The 12,169-nt window shown below is 54.6% G+C and overlaps 8 protein-coding genes across 19 annotated transcripts; 4 read left to right on the top strand and 4 right to left on the bottom strand.

Annotated features, from left to right (window-relative positions):
• Positions 1–135: 135 nt before the first annotated feature.
• KVP17_000025 (uncharacterized protein) lies at positions 136–1,794 on the top strand (the record flags this gene model as incomplete). Of its 2 annotated transcripts, XM_068520481.1 has the most annotated exons (3): positions 136–152; positions 224–749; positions 778–1,794. In XM_068520481.1, the coding sequence occupies 3 exons, from the start codon at positions 136–138 to the stop codon at positions 1,792–1,794; spliced, it is 1,560 nt and encodes a 519-aa protein (XP_068372253.1). The 2 variants fall into 2 exon arrangements, with proteins under 2 accessions (XP_068372253.1, XP_068372254.1); XM_068520482.1 differs by lacking the exon at positions 136–152 and having other exon boundaries at positions 381–749.
• A 181-nt stretch (positions 1,795–1,975) lies between these two features.
• KVP17_000027 (uncharacterized protein) lies at positions 1,976–2,670 on the top strand (the record flags this gene model as incomplete). The annotated part of the gene is made up of 3 exons (XM_068520613.1): positions 1,976–2,134; positions 2,163–2,363; positions 2,392–2,670. The coding sequence occupies 3 exons, from the start codon at positions 1,976–1,978 to the stop codon at positions 2,668–2,670; spliced, it is 639 nt and encodes a 212-aa protein (XP_068372259.1).
• Positions 2,671–2,717: 47 nt separating this feature from the next.
• KVP17_000031 (uncharacterized protein) lies at positions 2,718–3,722 on the bottom strand (the record flags this gene model as incomplete). The annotated part of the gene is made up of 1 exon (XM_068520941.1): positions 2,718–3,722. One exon carries the CDS (start codon positions 3,720–3,722, stop codon positions 2,718–2,720), a length of 1,005 nt encoding a protein of 334 aa, XP_068372268.1.
• Positions 3,723–3,740: 18 nt separating this feature from the next.
• KVP17_000029 (uncharacterized protein) lies at positions 3,741–7,250 on the bottom strand (the record flags this gene model as incomplete). Of its 3 annotated transcripts, XM_068520815.1 has the most annotated exons (4): positions 3,788–4,032; positions 4,088–4,601; positions 4,631–5,399; positions 5,428–7,250. In XM_068520815.1, 4 exons carry the CDS (start codon positions 7,248–7,250, stop codon positions 3,788–3,790), a joined length of 3,351 nt encoding a protein of 1,116 aa, XP_068372265.1. The 3 variants fall into 3 exon arrangements, with proteins under 3 accessions (XP_068372264.1, XP_068372265.1, XP_068372263.1); XM_068520813.1 differs by lacking the exon at positions 3,788–4,032 and having other exon boundaries at positions 4,586–5,399; XM_068520814.1 differs by lacking the exons at positions 4,631–5,399; positions 5,428–7,250 and having other exon boundaries at positions 3,741–4,565.
• A 140-nt stretch (positions 7,251–7,390) lies between these two features.
• KVP17_000026 (uncharacterized protein) lies at positions 7,391–9,324 on the bottom strand (the record flags this gene model as incomplete). 4 transcript variants are annotated; one of them, XM_068520563.1, is made up of 4 exons in its annotated part: positions 7,391–8,215; positions 8,243–8,553; positions 8,634–8,853; positions 8,911–8,994. In XM_068520563.1, the coding sequence occupies 4 exons, from the start codon at positions 8,992–8,994 to the stop codon at positions 7,391–7,393; spliced, it is 1,440 nt and encodes a 479-aa protein (XP_068372256.1). The 4 variants fall into 4 exon arrangements, with proteins under 4 accessions (XP_068372256.1, XP_068372257.1, XP_068372255.1 ...); XM_068520565.1 differs by lacking the exons at positions 7,391–8,215; positions 8,243–8,553; positions 8,634–8,853 and adding an exon at positions 9,232–9,324 and having other exon boundaries at positions 8,893–9,135; XM_068520564.1 differs by lacking the exons at positions 8,243–8,553; positions 8,634–8,853; positions 8,911–8,994 and having other exon boundaries at positions 7,391–8,191.
• A 26-nt stretch (positions 9,325–9,350) lies between these two features.
• KVP17_000024 (uncharacterized protein) lies at positions 9,351–10,276 on the top strand (the record flags this gene model as incomplete). Of its 3 annotated transcripts, XM_068520462.1 has the most annotated exons (4): positions 9,351–9,409; positions 9,436–9,631; positions 9,672–9,806; positions 9,872–10,276. In XM_068520462.1, the coding sequence occupies 4 exons, from the start codon at positions 9,351–9,353 to the stop codon at positions 10,274–10,276; spliced, it is 795 nt and encodes a 264-aa protein (XP_068372251.1). The 3 variants fall into 3 exon arrangements, with proteins under 3 accessions (XP_068372251.1, XP_068372252.1, XP_068372250.1); XM_068520461.1 differs by lacking the exons at positions 9,351–9,409; positions 9,436–9,631 and having other exon boundaries at positions 9,693–9,806; positions 9,902–10,276; XM_068520463.1 differs by lacking the exons at positions 9,351–9,409; positions 9,672–9,806; positions 9,872–10,276 and having other exon boundaries at positions 9,461–9,664.
• Positions 10,277–10,296: 20 nt separating this feature from the next.
• On the bottom strand, positions 10,297–10,873 carry KVP17_000028 (uncharacterized protein; the record flags this gene model as incomplete). Of its 3 annotated transcripts, XM_068520706.1 has the most annotated exons (2): positions 10,297–10,595; positions 10,624–10,873. In XM_068520706.1, the coding sequence occupies 2 exons, from the start codon at positions 10,871–10,873 to the stop codon at positions 10,297–10,299; spliced, it is 549 nt and encodes a 182-aa protein (XP_068372262.1). The 3 variants fall into 3 exon arrangements, with proteins under 3 accessions (XP_068372262.1, XP_068372260.1, XP_068372261.1); XM_068520704.1 differs by lacking the exon at positions 10,624–10,873 and having other exon boundaries at positions 10,297–10,530; XM_068520705.1 differs by lacking the exon at positions 10,297–10,595 and having other exon boundaries at positions 10,616–10,873.
• Positions 10,874–11,026: 153 nt separating this feature from the next.
• KVP17_000030 (uncharacterized protein) lies at positions 11,027–12,022 on the top strand (the record flags this gene model as incomplete). 2 transcript variants are annotated; one of them, XM_068520894.1, is made up of 2 exons in its annotated part: positions 11,027–11,665; positions 11,729–11,930. In XM_068520894.1, coding segments are annotated over 2 exons (841 nt in total), but the record flags the coding sequence as incomplete, so codon positions are not given. The 2 variants fall into 2 exon arrangements, with proteins under 2 accessions (XP_068372267.1, XP_068372266.1); XM_068520893.1 differs by having other exon boundaries at positions 11,045–12,022.
• Positions 12,023–12,169: the final 147 nt, after the last annotated feature.

The following is a 12,169-nucleotide window of genomic DNA, read 5'->3' as shown; positions in this document are numbered from 1 at the left end:
GACGTGTCGAGGAGGATGTGGACGAACTCCTAAGTCTCGTGTCGTTGCCTGAGGAGAAGGACGTTCTTGTTTCAGGTTAGTTTGTCGGAATTACCGTAACGTAGCTTCTCAGTGCTTCCTGTTCCACTCTGCCGAATGTTCAGGTTCCATCAGTGAGAAGCTGACCCTTCTCTGTTGGATATGTCTCCACGAAAGAGTTCGGACTGTGATTAGCATCCTACAGGTATGCAATGAATGCAGAGCTAATTCAGGTACTCACTGACTGTGTTGGCGTGCTTAGCATTGAAGAGACCAAGCTGGTTGTGGACTTTTTGTATGGTATGTGCACACTCCATTCCTCTTCTCAATGTCTTGCAGAACGCAGGAGCATGATTCGGTCAATGGTAACGCCAGATGGCGAGACGCAATCCAAGGACATAACCTTCATCCGTGCGAAGATGATCCACCTGTGTGTTCTGGTGGATGCACGTTGTAGACATCTGTCGCCGTATACCTCCGGGTTACTACGTACGCTGGTGACGGCGTGGTGCCCTGCGTCGTTTCAGGGCATTTCCAACAAGCAGTTCAGACAAGGTCGCGACTACCCCCCCAACCACAAGCCCCACGGAGCGCTAGGCTCGTGCACGTTGGAGGAGTTCAAGGCCCAGTTGGCCGATTGCGCCCTGCCACCAGCGCAGGACGTGGCCCAGGTCTTCAAAGTCTATGAGCTGTACTGGGCTTGTATACCCTTCTGTACTGATGCCCGAGTGGTGAGACAGTGCCCACGTGTAATCGCAGGCGCTAAAAGAGGTGACAACATCTCAGAAGAACATTTTGGATCCTGTCGAAAGGCTCGTACAGTGGGTCAACAAGCACTCGCAGCTGTCTGACGGCCCGTGCGCCGCACTCACCTCACTCTCCCCGCTGCAGTTCGCACACGCGGTACACACGCGGGCGTTCGCAGAGCACGTTCTGGTGGGGCTGAAGCAGGTCGCTAACGCAGGAGCTACTGTGGTTCGGGATGCTCCACTCGCTGACTACCTCCTGCACGAGCAGCGGTCTCGCACTCATGGACTGCTTGGACTCCGACAGCCTGGTAGGTTCAACTCGCTCTTCTCGCGTTCTAATGCTTTGCAGAAGTCCAGCGTTAAACGGATCAACAGCCAGCTGCAGTCCCTGGCTGATGTGCTTGACAGGCCGTGGTTGATTCCGCTGCACGTCAACGAAGTGGTGGCCTCGCATGTCAAGCAGTCGAAGAACCGCGAGGCCTTCCCTGAGACTCCCCCACTGTGTGTTGACGGCAACGTAGATCTGGACTTACTCAGAGCCGGCGGTCGTGTTGGATCGCAGCCGCGCCACCCATCGCCGCCTCCGAAGAGGAAGAAGATCATGCGGTTCCTTGAGGACGATGTCGTCTCCGTGCTCGAACCGACCCGTCTGCTGGATGATCGCCGAGAGTGGGGACTCACTGAAGAGCCTGTCGCAAACTATGACGAGGTAGCCTTTGATACCAAGCTCCGCCTCAAGCTGAAGGACTTGAAGGCCAAGGAGACGATTGACAACGACCCCGCCAACGACATTTGTCCCGAGTATCAGCTGTTGTGCAGTCCATGGGGAAGAGCAGTCTACGATACACTTAATCTATTCGATTGTCGAGATCCTCAAGAGGAAGTCGAGCTGGTAAAATTCCTGGCGAGAACTCCGCTGCATCCGAGACTAGAGTCGCCAGAGATATCACCCGTATCCAAGGTGCCAGACGAGTCGCTTCCGTCCTCCGCCCTCGTTCCCAGCGAGTCGGAATCAGAGTTTTCGTAAGCTGCCGGAGGCCTCGTGACGCAGGCCTCGTGTTTCGGAGTCTCCCTCAGATGAGGTCGTCCGAATAACTTCTCAACCCACCTACGTTTGCGACGACTCCGACGGCGAGCGCAGAGGCCGTCCAGTCATCGAGATTGATTCTCCGACACCTCACGTTATCATCGACTGACGCAAATCAATCATGAACTCCAGAAGAGGGAGTCTGCGCCGCAGCTGCATGGTTGTGCATGCCGAGCTTCCCGAGTTTCTAGCGTCGATAACGGAACTGTTCTTGACGTTGGGTCTAGGCGTTGGCAGCCTCATCGGCTCTCTGTATTTCGTTTTCGACCAACCAGTGCACGTGAGTAACCGTATGGTTCGTTCTTCAGGGATGTTTGTGTTTTGCGTTCGCAAACACTGTCGGATCTGCGGCGGTGTTCTACCTGGTGGCCCGAAACTGGGAGACCGGTGACCTCTCCGGTGGATATTGCGCGTTGAACCTGCTCCTTGGTAGTTTGGTCTTCGCCGTGTGCTCCTTCACCTACCTTCATCCCCCATTGGAGGATGCCTCGGCTGTTGGGTTTTTCGTTGTGAGTGATTGCTGCGGTGTGCATTCAGGGTTCGTTCTTCTTTCTGTTGGCGAGTCTAGAAACGCTGCGCAAGAATGGCATCGGACCGTTTACGGCAGTGCGTCCCTGGGGCGTAGCCTGGATACCCAGTGGTCTCACGTTCTTCATCAGTGCAGTGGCCTACATTGCGGGCAGCGGGGCGTTCCTCAAAGGATACCTGGTTGAGGGTTCTCTAGCGTATTTGGTTGGGTCAATCCTGTCGGTCGTGTTGGCTTGGTGCGACATCGTCAACTGGATTGAAGCTATGTCTGGCGTAAAGACTGAGTGATGATGCATGAGGTCATGGAATTGAGCTTCAATGAGACAACGAACGCATCAAAGCTTTGAGAACGGGAACCGCCACGCAACTAACTTCCGTTGCACCTCTCCCAACATGTCCAGCGACCACAGCAAGACCGCCATCCTGGTGAAGACCCCGTTTTTCGCCTGCTCAAAGTATAGACAGTGCCGTGAGGAGTCAAGGTCCGATGACAACTCGTCCACTCGAGGAAGCGGATGCAAGATCTTAGCCAGCGGAAACTGTGACATGGTCACGTGGTCCAGTTGTAGGTGGTGCGTGTCATCATAGCTCTCTCGATCCCTTTCGCTCAGTCTCTCTTTTTGCACGCGAGTCATGTAGATGTAGTTGGCTACATGGCCGCGTGGAAGACCAGCAACAGATTCCGCGTGGTCGACGACCAGCTCTGCGGCTTGGTACTCCCTCTGGATCTGCCGAAGCTCCCCGAGTAGCTCCGGGGGCATGGCCAGGCTTTCAGGTGCTACGAAGGTGAAATGCACAGGGAACCGGGCCAGCAAACGCGTCAGCGAGTGAACGGTTCGGCCGTATTTCAGGTCGCCCATGAAGGTGACCCGCAGTGGCGGCGTTCGCGTCTGGAGCCCGAAAACACTCAGGTCCAGGTCCTCCAGTATGGTGACGAGGTCAAGAAGCGCCTGTGTGGGGTGCTCGCCGGCTCCAGACCCGCCGGAGACCACAGGATGCTCTGCCACCTCGGCCGCTTTCCCAGCGCTATCAGCTGCTGGATGTCGCGTCACCAACAGGTCGCAGTACCCGTCCATCATGCGCACGGTATCCTGCCAGGATTCACCCTTGGAGCTGGAGGACCCCGCCGCCTGAACTAGTATGGTTTGACCGCCCAGCCGCTTTGCAGCAGCTTCGAAGGAACACCGAGTGCGAGTGGAGTCCTCAAAAAAAAGCAGCCCTATAATTTGGCCCTTCAAAGGCAGCTCATCAGGCCTGTGCCGCTTGAATTCCAAGGCGCCCTGTGCTATTTGATGCAGTGCCTCCGTTGACAAGTCCCCTACTGCAGTCAGGTTGGGCATAAAATTTCCCTTATTTTACTAATTTTTATTCAATAGTACCCTCCGGGCCATTTGACGCAGTTTGCCTATATCCTCAAGAGGGCGCGGAGGCGATTTAGAAACAGGGCGTTTTTCTGGGGACCGCGGTCGCCGATGACGTCTTCGTGGAGACCTAGATGGTCTCGGAGACCGCAGCGACCGGCGTCTCGGCGGCGAGCGCGATTCTCGGCGCTTTCTTCGGTAGCGTGGTTCCTCTTCTGAGGACGAGCGACAGGGACTGCGCTCGGTGCTCGTAGAGAACCTTCGCTCTCCTCGATAGGTTCGCCGACCGCTGCGTTTGGCTGGCGATCGGCTGCGTTTGGCTGGCGATCGGCTGCGAAAGCGACGAGATCGTGTTGGGTGTGTTATGTGGTCCCTAGAGTCGTCGGCTTGTGGACGCGTCTGCATTTCCTCCACATCTCGCAGTTTGCAGTCGACCAGCTCTTGCGGCACGCCGTGCTTGGAGCTCTGTGCTTGCAGCAGCAGCGACCACAGGTCAGATACGTATTTGAGAGCTTTGCCTTCGGGGAGGAATCCCCTAAGACTCACCGTCATCTTCTTTGGACACACGCGGTCACCATCCTCCACCCCTGTCTTCTCGAGCAGCTGGACGCAGTACAGCGTGACGATGTCGTCCTCGTAGCCCAGCAGAGACCGGACCTTTTGTCCTATCCACGGTCTCACCACCTGCAGGTGCACCCGTTCCAGGTCCAGAGGCTCATCGAAGTGCACCGGCCATGTTGTCTCGTCCAGCTCTTTCTTTTGCTTGTCTGCGAAGTAGGGCGTTTGATCGTGCGTCGTGCCTCGGTAAAAACCTGCACTCATCGGAAGAAAAAGGTAGTTTTTCACCAAACATAGCATCTAGATTCATTGTCCTCGAAAGGAAACACTAGTGTGCCCGGAGCGCATTCAAACGCATGGCTGTACTCCGCAGTGTTCTGCAAGGTGCCAAGGACGCGAGATGGGCCTGGACTGTGCGGGTCGTTGTTGACGGCTTGAGCTGCGTACTGATCGCGATTCACAGTGCACCACGTTGTGGAAAACGCTAGAAAGAAGAGTTGATCGGTAGTAAGGTCGATGCCAGGGAGAGGCATCGCACCCGCCTCCGATGGGCTGATGCGGGCTGTATACGCTCTATGAGCAGCCTTGAGTCCGCCGTTGTCGGCAATGTTCTCCCCCAACGTCAACTGCCCGTTCACATGAAGCTCTTTACCCCCGGAGTGGACAGTGTACTGTGAGTATTGATCGACCAGGCACTGGGTTCGCTCTTCGAAGTGGTTGGCAGACTGTACTGTCCACCAGTTTGCGAGATTGCCTGCCGCGTCATACAGCCGGCCCTGATTGTCAAACCCGTGCACGATCTCGTGGCCCATTACAGCGCCTAAGGCCCCGTATGATAGGGCAGACAGCGCTGCCTTCTCTAGTTCATCGTCATCGGACCAGGTGAACAGGAAAGGTTCCTCAAAGATCGCCTGTGGAAAGACAATTTCGTTAGCAGGGGGGCTGTAGTAGGCATTCACAGTCTGAGGCGTCATCTGCCAAAGCCGCTGGTCGAGGGCTCGGCCGACGCCTCCGTAGACGAAACGAACAGCCTGGTTAACCAGGCGCATGCTCTGGTCGAAGAACCCGCCGTTGAGTGCCTCAACAGGCCCGTAAAATCTGAGTAACCGTACTTCTACTCTCCCACTGTGAAAAGAACTCCGGTGCCTTTGTGACAAGCCACTCAGGATACCCGAGTTTATGGGTTAAATGTTCTAGCTTCGCGGAGGCCCGGGAAACCGTTTGTGCGTCCATCCAAGGCGACGACGAAAGCATCTCCCCAAACTGCGCCTGGATGGAACCAAGGATTTCAACGGCCTGGGCCCTCTTGCTACCTGAATCCGCTACGAAGTCACGCGCCAGCACCCAACCCAGATGCGTTTCCACAGCACCCAGACAGGCCTCCCAACGAGGAGGGCGGTCCATTCCTGTACGCAGCTTCGTCCAACGATTGACCTCCGTGCGCCACGGGCCTCCGAGGTATGGGGACAGCTGGGAGAGAGCGCGCGTGAGAAGGTAGTCCTCCAGCGCCTTTAGGGGCACGGCTTTCAAGACCTCGGATAAACGCGAGAAGTACTCTGGATCTTGTACAAGAACCTTAGTTCTTGGGCCGAAATCCTCAGCGTAGTCCCGTCTGAACAAATTCTTAAAACCTTTTATGTACTCCTCCATATTTATCGCTGGGTCCAGCTGGTCGGTGAGTCGCGACCACGACATCAACGTCGAGGACTTCACCACGTCACTTCTCTCACCAGGCGACAGCTGGAGCCCTCGAAGCTGCTCTTCCAGGTGCACCACCGCCTTGGCACGGGCTCTCGCAGCGCCGTGGGTAAGCAGGTGCTGCGCGTCGAACAACTCCAGTAGCATTGCTAGGTGCTGCTCGTACGAGACCACCAATGAAGCATCAGCGAACTCATCGAAAAAGAGCCCGAGGCCGCCAGGGGCAAACGTCAGAACACTGCCTTGCCCGGTGAAGATGTTTTTCTCCACGCCAACGGAGAACACACCCGGCAGGCCAAGGAGATGGACATTCTGAAGGCGATTACCAAGGACATTGTCGACATCTGACTCGTCAATTGGAGTGTCGGACAAGACCCAAGGGAGTTCACGCTCAAGGTACCCAGTGAGAGGTTCGGGGCCGAGAGAGTCTACATCCTGGCAGGCCTCGAAGTAGCAAACCATCCGCGCTTGCCACGGGTCTTCGTTAAGCGCCGTGAGACTGTCGCAGCTCCGAGATTCAAGGAGCTCGCGACTGCGATCTTGAGCCTTGCGTGCCACGGACGAGAACGACAGCGAGAAGTGATCGCGGTCACTAGGAAGGCGATAGGACTTCAGCCACCCATTACAAGCGAAGCCGTAGGGGTCTCCACAAGGATCTCCTGCTGGGTCCATAGTCATCAGCAGATGCGCCGTGGCATTAATGCAGGAGGCAGTTTTGCATTTTTGCTCCTCGACATGAACGTGGGCTGGCTGCCGGGCGGGCGCCTTCACGGTGAACATCTCTACGGTTATTAGTACCACCGCCACCAGCGCTACACAGATGAGAACGGCATAGCCCCAGCTGCGAGGAGTGATTCGTGACCACCACGAGCGTTCCGCATTCATGCCAGGCGTCTCGATCTCCATTGGGTTCGTGACAAGGCCAGCTTCAAGAGGGTGCTCTCGCAGCGGCGTGCTCTCAGGACTTCCTTCCTCCTGATTGGACCACGACCGCCATGCGTCCGTCAATCTCTTACGGGCATGCTGAACCTGGTCTCGGAACGAAACAGGGGAGGGGTTGGCCTGGTCGTCATTGTGCGATGCGATGGACATGGCAGCGTAGGGCGCCCTGTAGTCAGTAGCGTATTCATTGTCGACAACTTCCTCTTCAAACGCTGGGAATTGAGGCGCAGGGGACTCCGCCGTCCATAGGTTATCTTGCATGCAGCCTGTGGACACTGAGTCGTCCTCGAAAGGATCCTCGTGCGACATTCCCGAATTCGGCATTAGTCTTCGGCAGAGTGACCGCTTTTCAAGAAATCTTGACACGTATATGATAAGGGTGTAGGAATGCTTGTCGTATTCCACTGCACATGACACACAATGAACGCTTGTCATCGTCATTCTACCACTCAAAAATACGATGCCCCCCAGATGTTGTGGCAGCACGACAGCAGGCCGGTCGCCTGCTCTCTCTCGACGTGCCGTGATGTGCGAGCCGTGAAGACGGTATCCAGCTCCGCGGGCGACGAGAGGAGCGTCATGCAGACAGGGTCGATCTGAGTGTCCTCCTTCCCCAGCTTCCAGCGCAGTTGCGGTATGGCGAAAATATGAAGCCCAGCCTTCCGTCTCTGCGGCGGCTTGCACGGAGAGGTCACGGGTGTGGGGTTGCTGGAGGTATCCTTCTTCCTTGTGTCAGCTGTGGTAACGGCAGTTAGAGGCCCGACAGTCGCAAAGAAGCCGCCAAAGTCCTCCTGGGAAGGCGCATGGTGACACGTGACTTCGGACGGCTTCGAGAAGGTCGTGTGATGGCTCGCGTGGCTGGCGACAGACTCGATCGTCTTTGAAGGCTTCATATCAGGGCTCGTCTTAGAGCTCATTTCAGAGTTCATCTCAACGCTCCTGTTGCTGCTGGTACTTGTCTCAGAACTCGTCTCAGATTCCTTTAGACTAGCCGGAGTTATCGTGTCAGCTGTAGCGGTCAGGACAGGCACCTCTGGAATTCCGAGCTCTCCCAAAGTGGTCTGCACGTCCCGGCCTTCCAGAGCACACCAGGCCCGCAGGGCTTTCCGATCGTAATTGGGTGGCTGGGGGGAGGAGGTGGGGTCCAAACAGACCTCTCCACGCATCGCTCTCTCCCCACAGAACCGGTGGCAGTAGCTGGGTCCTTGGTGATCTCCAGACCCTTCCAGCGCGACGCCACAGGACGCCATCGGGTAGGGATAAAACAACGAGAGCTGTATGACCTTCTACACGCATCCTACGTTGGGCCTCTTCCCTCCGAATCTCTTCTCCAATTGGTGTAAACAGTAGAACTTCGACAGTTCATTCGAAATATTTTTCCGAAGGAGCATTGTCTTAGCCTGCTGGACCTCCGTTAGGAATTGCTTGGCCACAGACCACACCGTCTGCACCAGTATGCTTTCATTCAGAACCCACAGACGGTCTAGCATGAATGGGTATTGCTCGGTGAGAACGGTGGTCATCGAGCTCAACAGCGACATGGGAATTCGGTGCACCGGAACAGTGCGCACATCAACGATGGCACTGCAGGTTTCGACGATGCCTGGCACGACTGGAAGGGTTGGAACAATATGCTTGAAGGGAACAAATTCAGAAGATCAGAGGGATTGTATACTGAACAAGTCGACTTACACAGGTACCGTTTCGCGAATTCAAAGGCGAAAAACAAAAGCCTATTGAATCGCTCGGGCTGCAACCGTTTCGTGTCCAGCTTCTGCAGGTTCACGAACAAAGTTGGTCGGTAGAAGTTGTCACGCGCTGCCCAGTATATTAAACCGGATTGCAAATCCGTGCGTAGGTCTACCTCGTCGTCCGAAATCGGGAAGTTCGAGGCTCGCCAGGATAGAATCGCCTAGATCGGGTAAGCTGATACATACGAAAGAGTTGGATACTAACAGAGCCAACCTACCTGCAAGTGGCTCGCCGACCTCGCGCAGAATTCTTCAGGGGACCTTCTAAAGTTAAAGAATACCACCCGAGGCACCAAGGGCATCGTTTCCTCAGGAATGATGAGTCCTGTTTTCGCACAGTATGCTAGGAAGCTACGTATGTGACTTGTTTCTTCTTTCGTGAGCGGGACATGCAGGAAGAGCTGTCTCAGTTGTCGCGAACCGTACGAACGATAGAAGTCATCCTGGAGAAAATACGAGAAGGGAAAATAAAATTGACCGTCATTTTTCCGGTTTCTTAAATATTTTCTTTCGAAAAAATCTAAACAGGTAGGACTCACCTTTGAGCGCTTCGTGATGAGCAGTCCGTAAGGCACACAGCACGGCGATACAGTTTCAGTCACATTCAGAGGACTTCCTGCCTCGTTGGCCATGTTGAATAAATGCAATAATAGCTGCAATGGACTCTAGTTGTCAGGCTTTGACGCAGACTCTGTCCGAAATGGACCAGGTTCTTCGGTGAGGGACCGCCTGCAGCACCACAGGGAATACCAGGAAACCCTCCGACGTATGAACAACTTTAACCCTGAAGAGCGCAACGCCAAGATTTCCCAATGTGATCTGCTAGCGTCTACCATGAGGGCACTGAAGACTGATTACATTCTGGAGTTGAAGCACCTTCCAGAGGATTCTGCCGAGAGAGCACAGTTTACAAAGGCGTTGCAAAATCGCTTGGCAGTGGTGGGTCGTCTGAGCTTCAGTCTCCGTCATTGATTGGCAGATCAAACGTCAGGAGCAGGACATGGATTCCAAGAAGCATGAGATTGATCGAGAGCAACTGGTGGCAGAAGCTGACAAAATCCCTGACGATACCCAGGCCATTGAGACCATGGTCCAGGCAGGCGATCAAATGCAAGTGAGCTCCTGTTCATTTCTGAATAATTCTGGGTTATTATTATTTTTATTATCGACTATATTTAGGCTATAATTCTGTTTTCATACACGTTTCAGGAGGAAACGCAAGCCGCTGTAGACCGCATGCGGAACATGGCTCTCGAGGCAGAAGACATGGGCAATGCCACTGCGGTCCAGTTAGATCAGCAAATGGACCAGATGGGGAGAATCGGGGAGGACATTGACGAGGTGCACCAGAATGTTAAGTCGGCAGCGCGAACAGTTAAGAAGATGATGGGAGGTGCCTGTAGCGACCGCTGCGTCATCATCCTGCTGTGCTTTAACCTGGCGGCCATCGCCGGCGTGGTGGCCATGTATGCTACGGCGCCTGGAGGCCGGCATATGTTTGTGCGAGAAGTGCCGTCTCGACTACAGCCGCTGGGGGTCGCCACTCATGAAGTCGCGTGGGACGTCTACAAGTTATTTATCTAAGTTTGCTTTTTAGAGTGGTTCTAAACCTGGGTCAGCCAGTCCTCATGAAGGGTGGCATGTCCATCACTTGCTGTCTTGGGTTTCACCACTTCGCCGACGGCTGCTTTGTTAAGGAAGAATGACTGTTCAAAGGCAACGTCCTCGGAGTCGGTCTCGTCGCCAGTAACGGTGACCATGTCACTCATGTCCTCCCTCTCAGCCTCGTCGAACGCCTCGAAGTCGAACACCTGCTGATACCAGCGTACCGTGGCCATGGTTGCGTATCTGTCGTAGTCAAGATCCGTGCAGTAAACCAACGGCAGGTTTTTTGCAAGACTGTCTGTGTGAGTCCTCTCGATGTCACTCACAGTCTGGTGGCGTTCCCTGCAGCATGATCCGCCGTCGTTTGATCCGTCTTTCGTAGTACCGTACGGTTTTAGCCTGCAGCATGGCGAGACTGAGGGAGCAACGCACGTCAGGCCCAAAACGGTCCTCGTAGCCCCACGGCGGCTGCCGTGTATAGACCCGCGGCTGCCGCCGCGGGCGCTTGCATCCGATCAGTTCTCGCATGTCTCGGCGCCAATAGGGATTGGACTTGCATGCAGGCAGGTTCAACATGGAAGCAAGATACTGTAATACTGTAATTCATGCAAAGATACGGCTTCATAAGGTGTCGACGTGAAAAGACTGTTGATCCAAGCGCAAGATGACAGTGCACGAAGTAGACTGGTGGGCACACCGTTCGTGATTCCAGTCCAGTAAATCCACATTATGGCAGAGTCATCAGCTATGGATGCACTAGTGGAGCTCGGAAACAACATCGCTAGCGTGGATCTGGGACAGGACTATGCCGTGGAGGAATCCAACACATGTCGGAAAATTCCGTCGATGACGGCTTATATGGAGCAGTGGATGAGGCAAAATCGGATGAACAACGTGGTGAAGTGGGTACTATTGGGTTGCGCACCTCATAACGTCTCCAGAATTCAGATCTACGATCTCGACAGCGTAATAGCCCGGCTTAATGCGGTGACCCGCCCCTTCGAGACCGGTGCGTTCCACGCGGGTGTGGAGGTGTTTGGGTGGGAGTACGGTTATGGCCGAACTGATGAGCCCAGGTGTGGATTAACGAAAAACTCCCCCATGCGTCACCCAGTTCACGTGTGGAGGGAGGAATTCGTCCTTGGCCCTACCGCACTCAGCGAGGAAAGCGTCCGCAAGCTCCTGAGGAGCCTTGCTGACGAGTGGAGGGGTGATGACTACAATATCCTCACACGTAACTGTACACATTTTTGTGAGGAGTTTTGCAAGCTGCTCAGTGTGGGACCCTTCCCACCATTCCTAATGAACCTGGCGAAGAGCGCACACTCGACGATGAAGTCCTATGAGAACTTCACTCACTCGATATCGGTAGGTTGCCATTCGGACATATTAACTATATCTTTTTATAGCTCCTTGGTCAATGATTTACAGAACCTAGGGAAGAATTTCCACAAATTTAACAAGAAAACGTTTTCCCGAATCGAAGAAGCCGTAGAAACGGTAGTGGACAACATTAGCAAGGGTTTAGAGGACATCCCGCCGCTAACTGACTGGTTCGCCGTCCTTCCAGACCCTTCGGATGACGACGAAGCCTACTGGGACGTACAATCTTCGGCGCCCAAACGATTGTCCAGTGAGAGCAGCAGCGATGTGGCTGATGACTCGCCGTCGTCTGCTCAGTTTTTTCGCAGAAAGGCTAGTAGCGATCTGCCGATGCCCATGTAAAACGTCAATTCACACATATTTAGTGTTCGTGAGTCATGCCCACTCCTGATTACGACGCCCTGGTTAAGCTACTTCTCTTAGGCGATTCTGCCGTAGGGAAGAGCAGCCTTCTTCTGCGTTTTGCGGACGGGAAGTTCGATAGGAACC

This window comes from the organism of the source record quoted next, assembly GCF_019968985.1.
Source record: "MAG: Porospora cf. gigantea B chromosome Unknown PgB_NODE_702_length_12169_cov_132.537, whole genome shotgun sequence".
Taxonomy (NCBI): domain Eukaryota; phylum Apicomplexa; class Conoidasida; order Eugregarinorida; family Porosporidae; genus Porospora; species Porospora cf. gigantea B.
The sequence above is the reverse complement of the archived record's forward strand: the minus strand, read 5'-3'. Positions and strand labels throughout refer to the sequence as shown.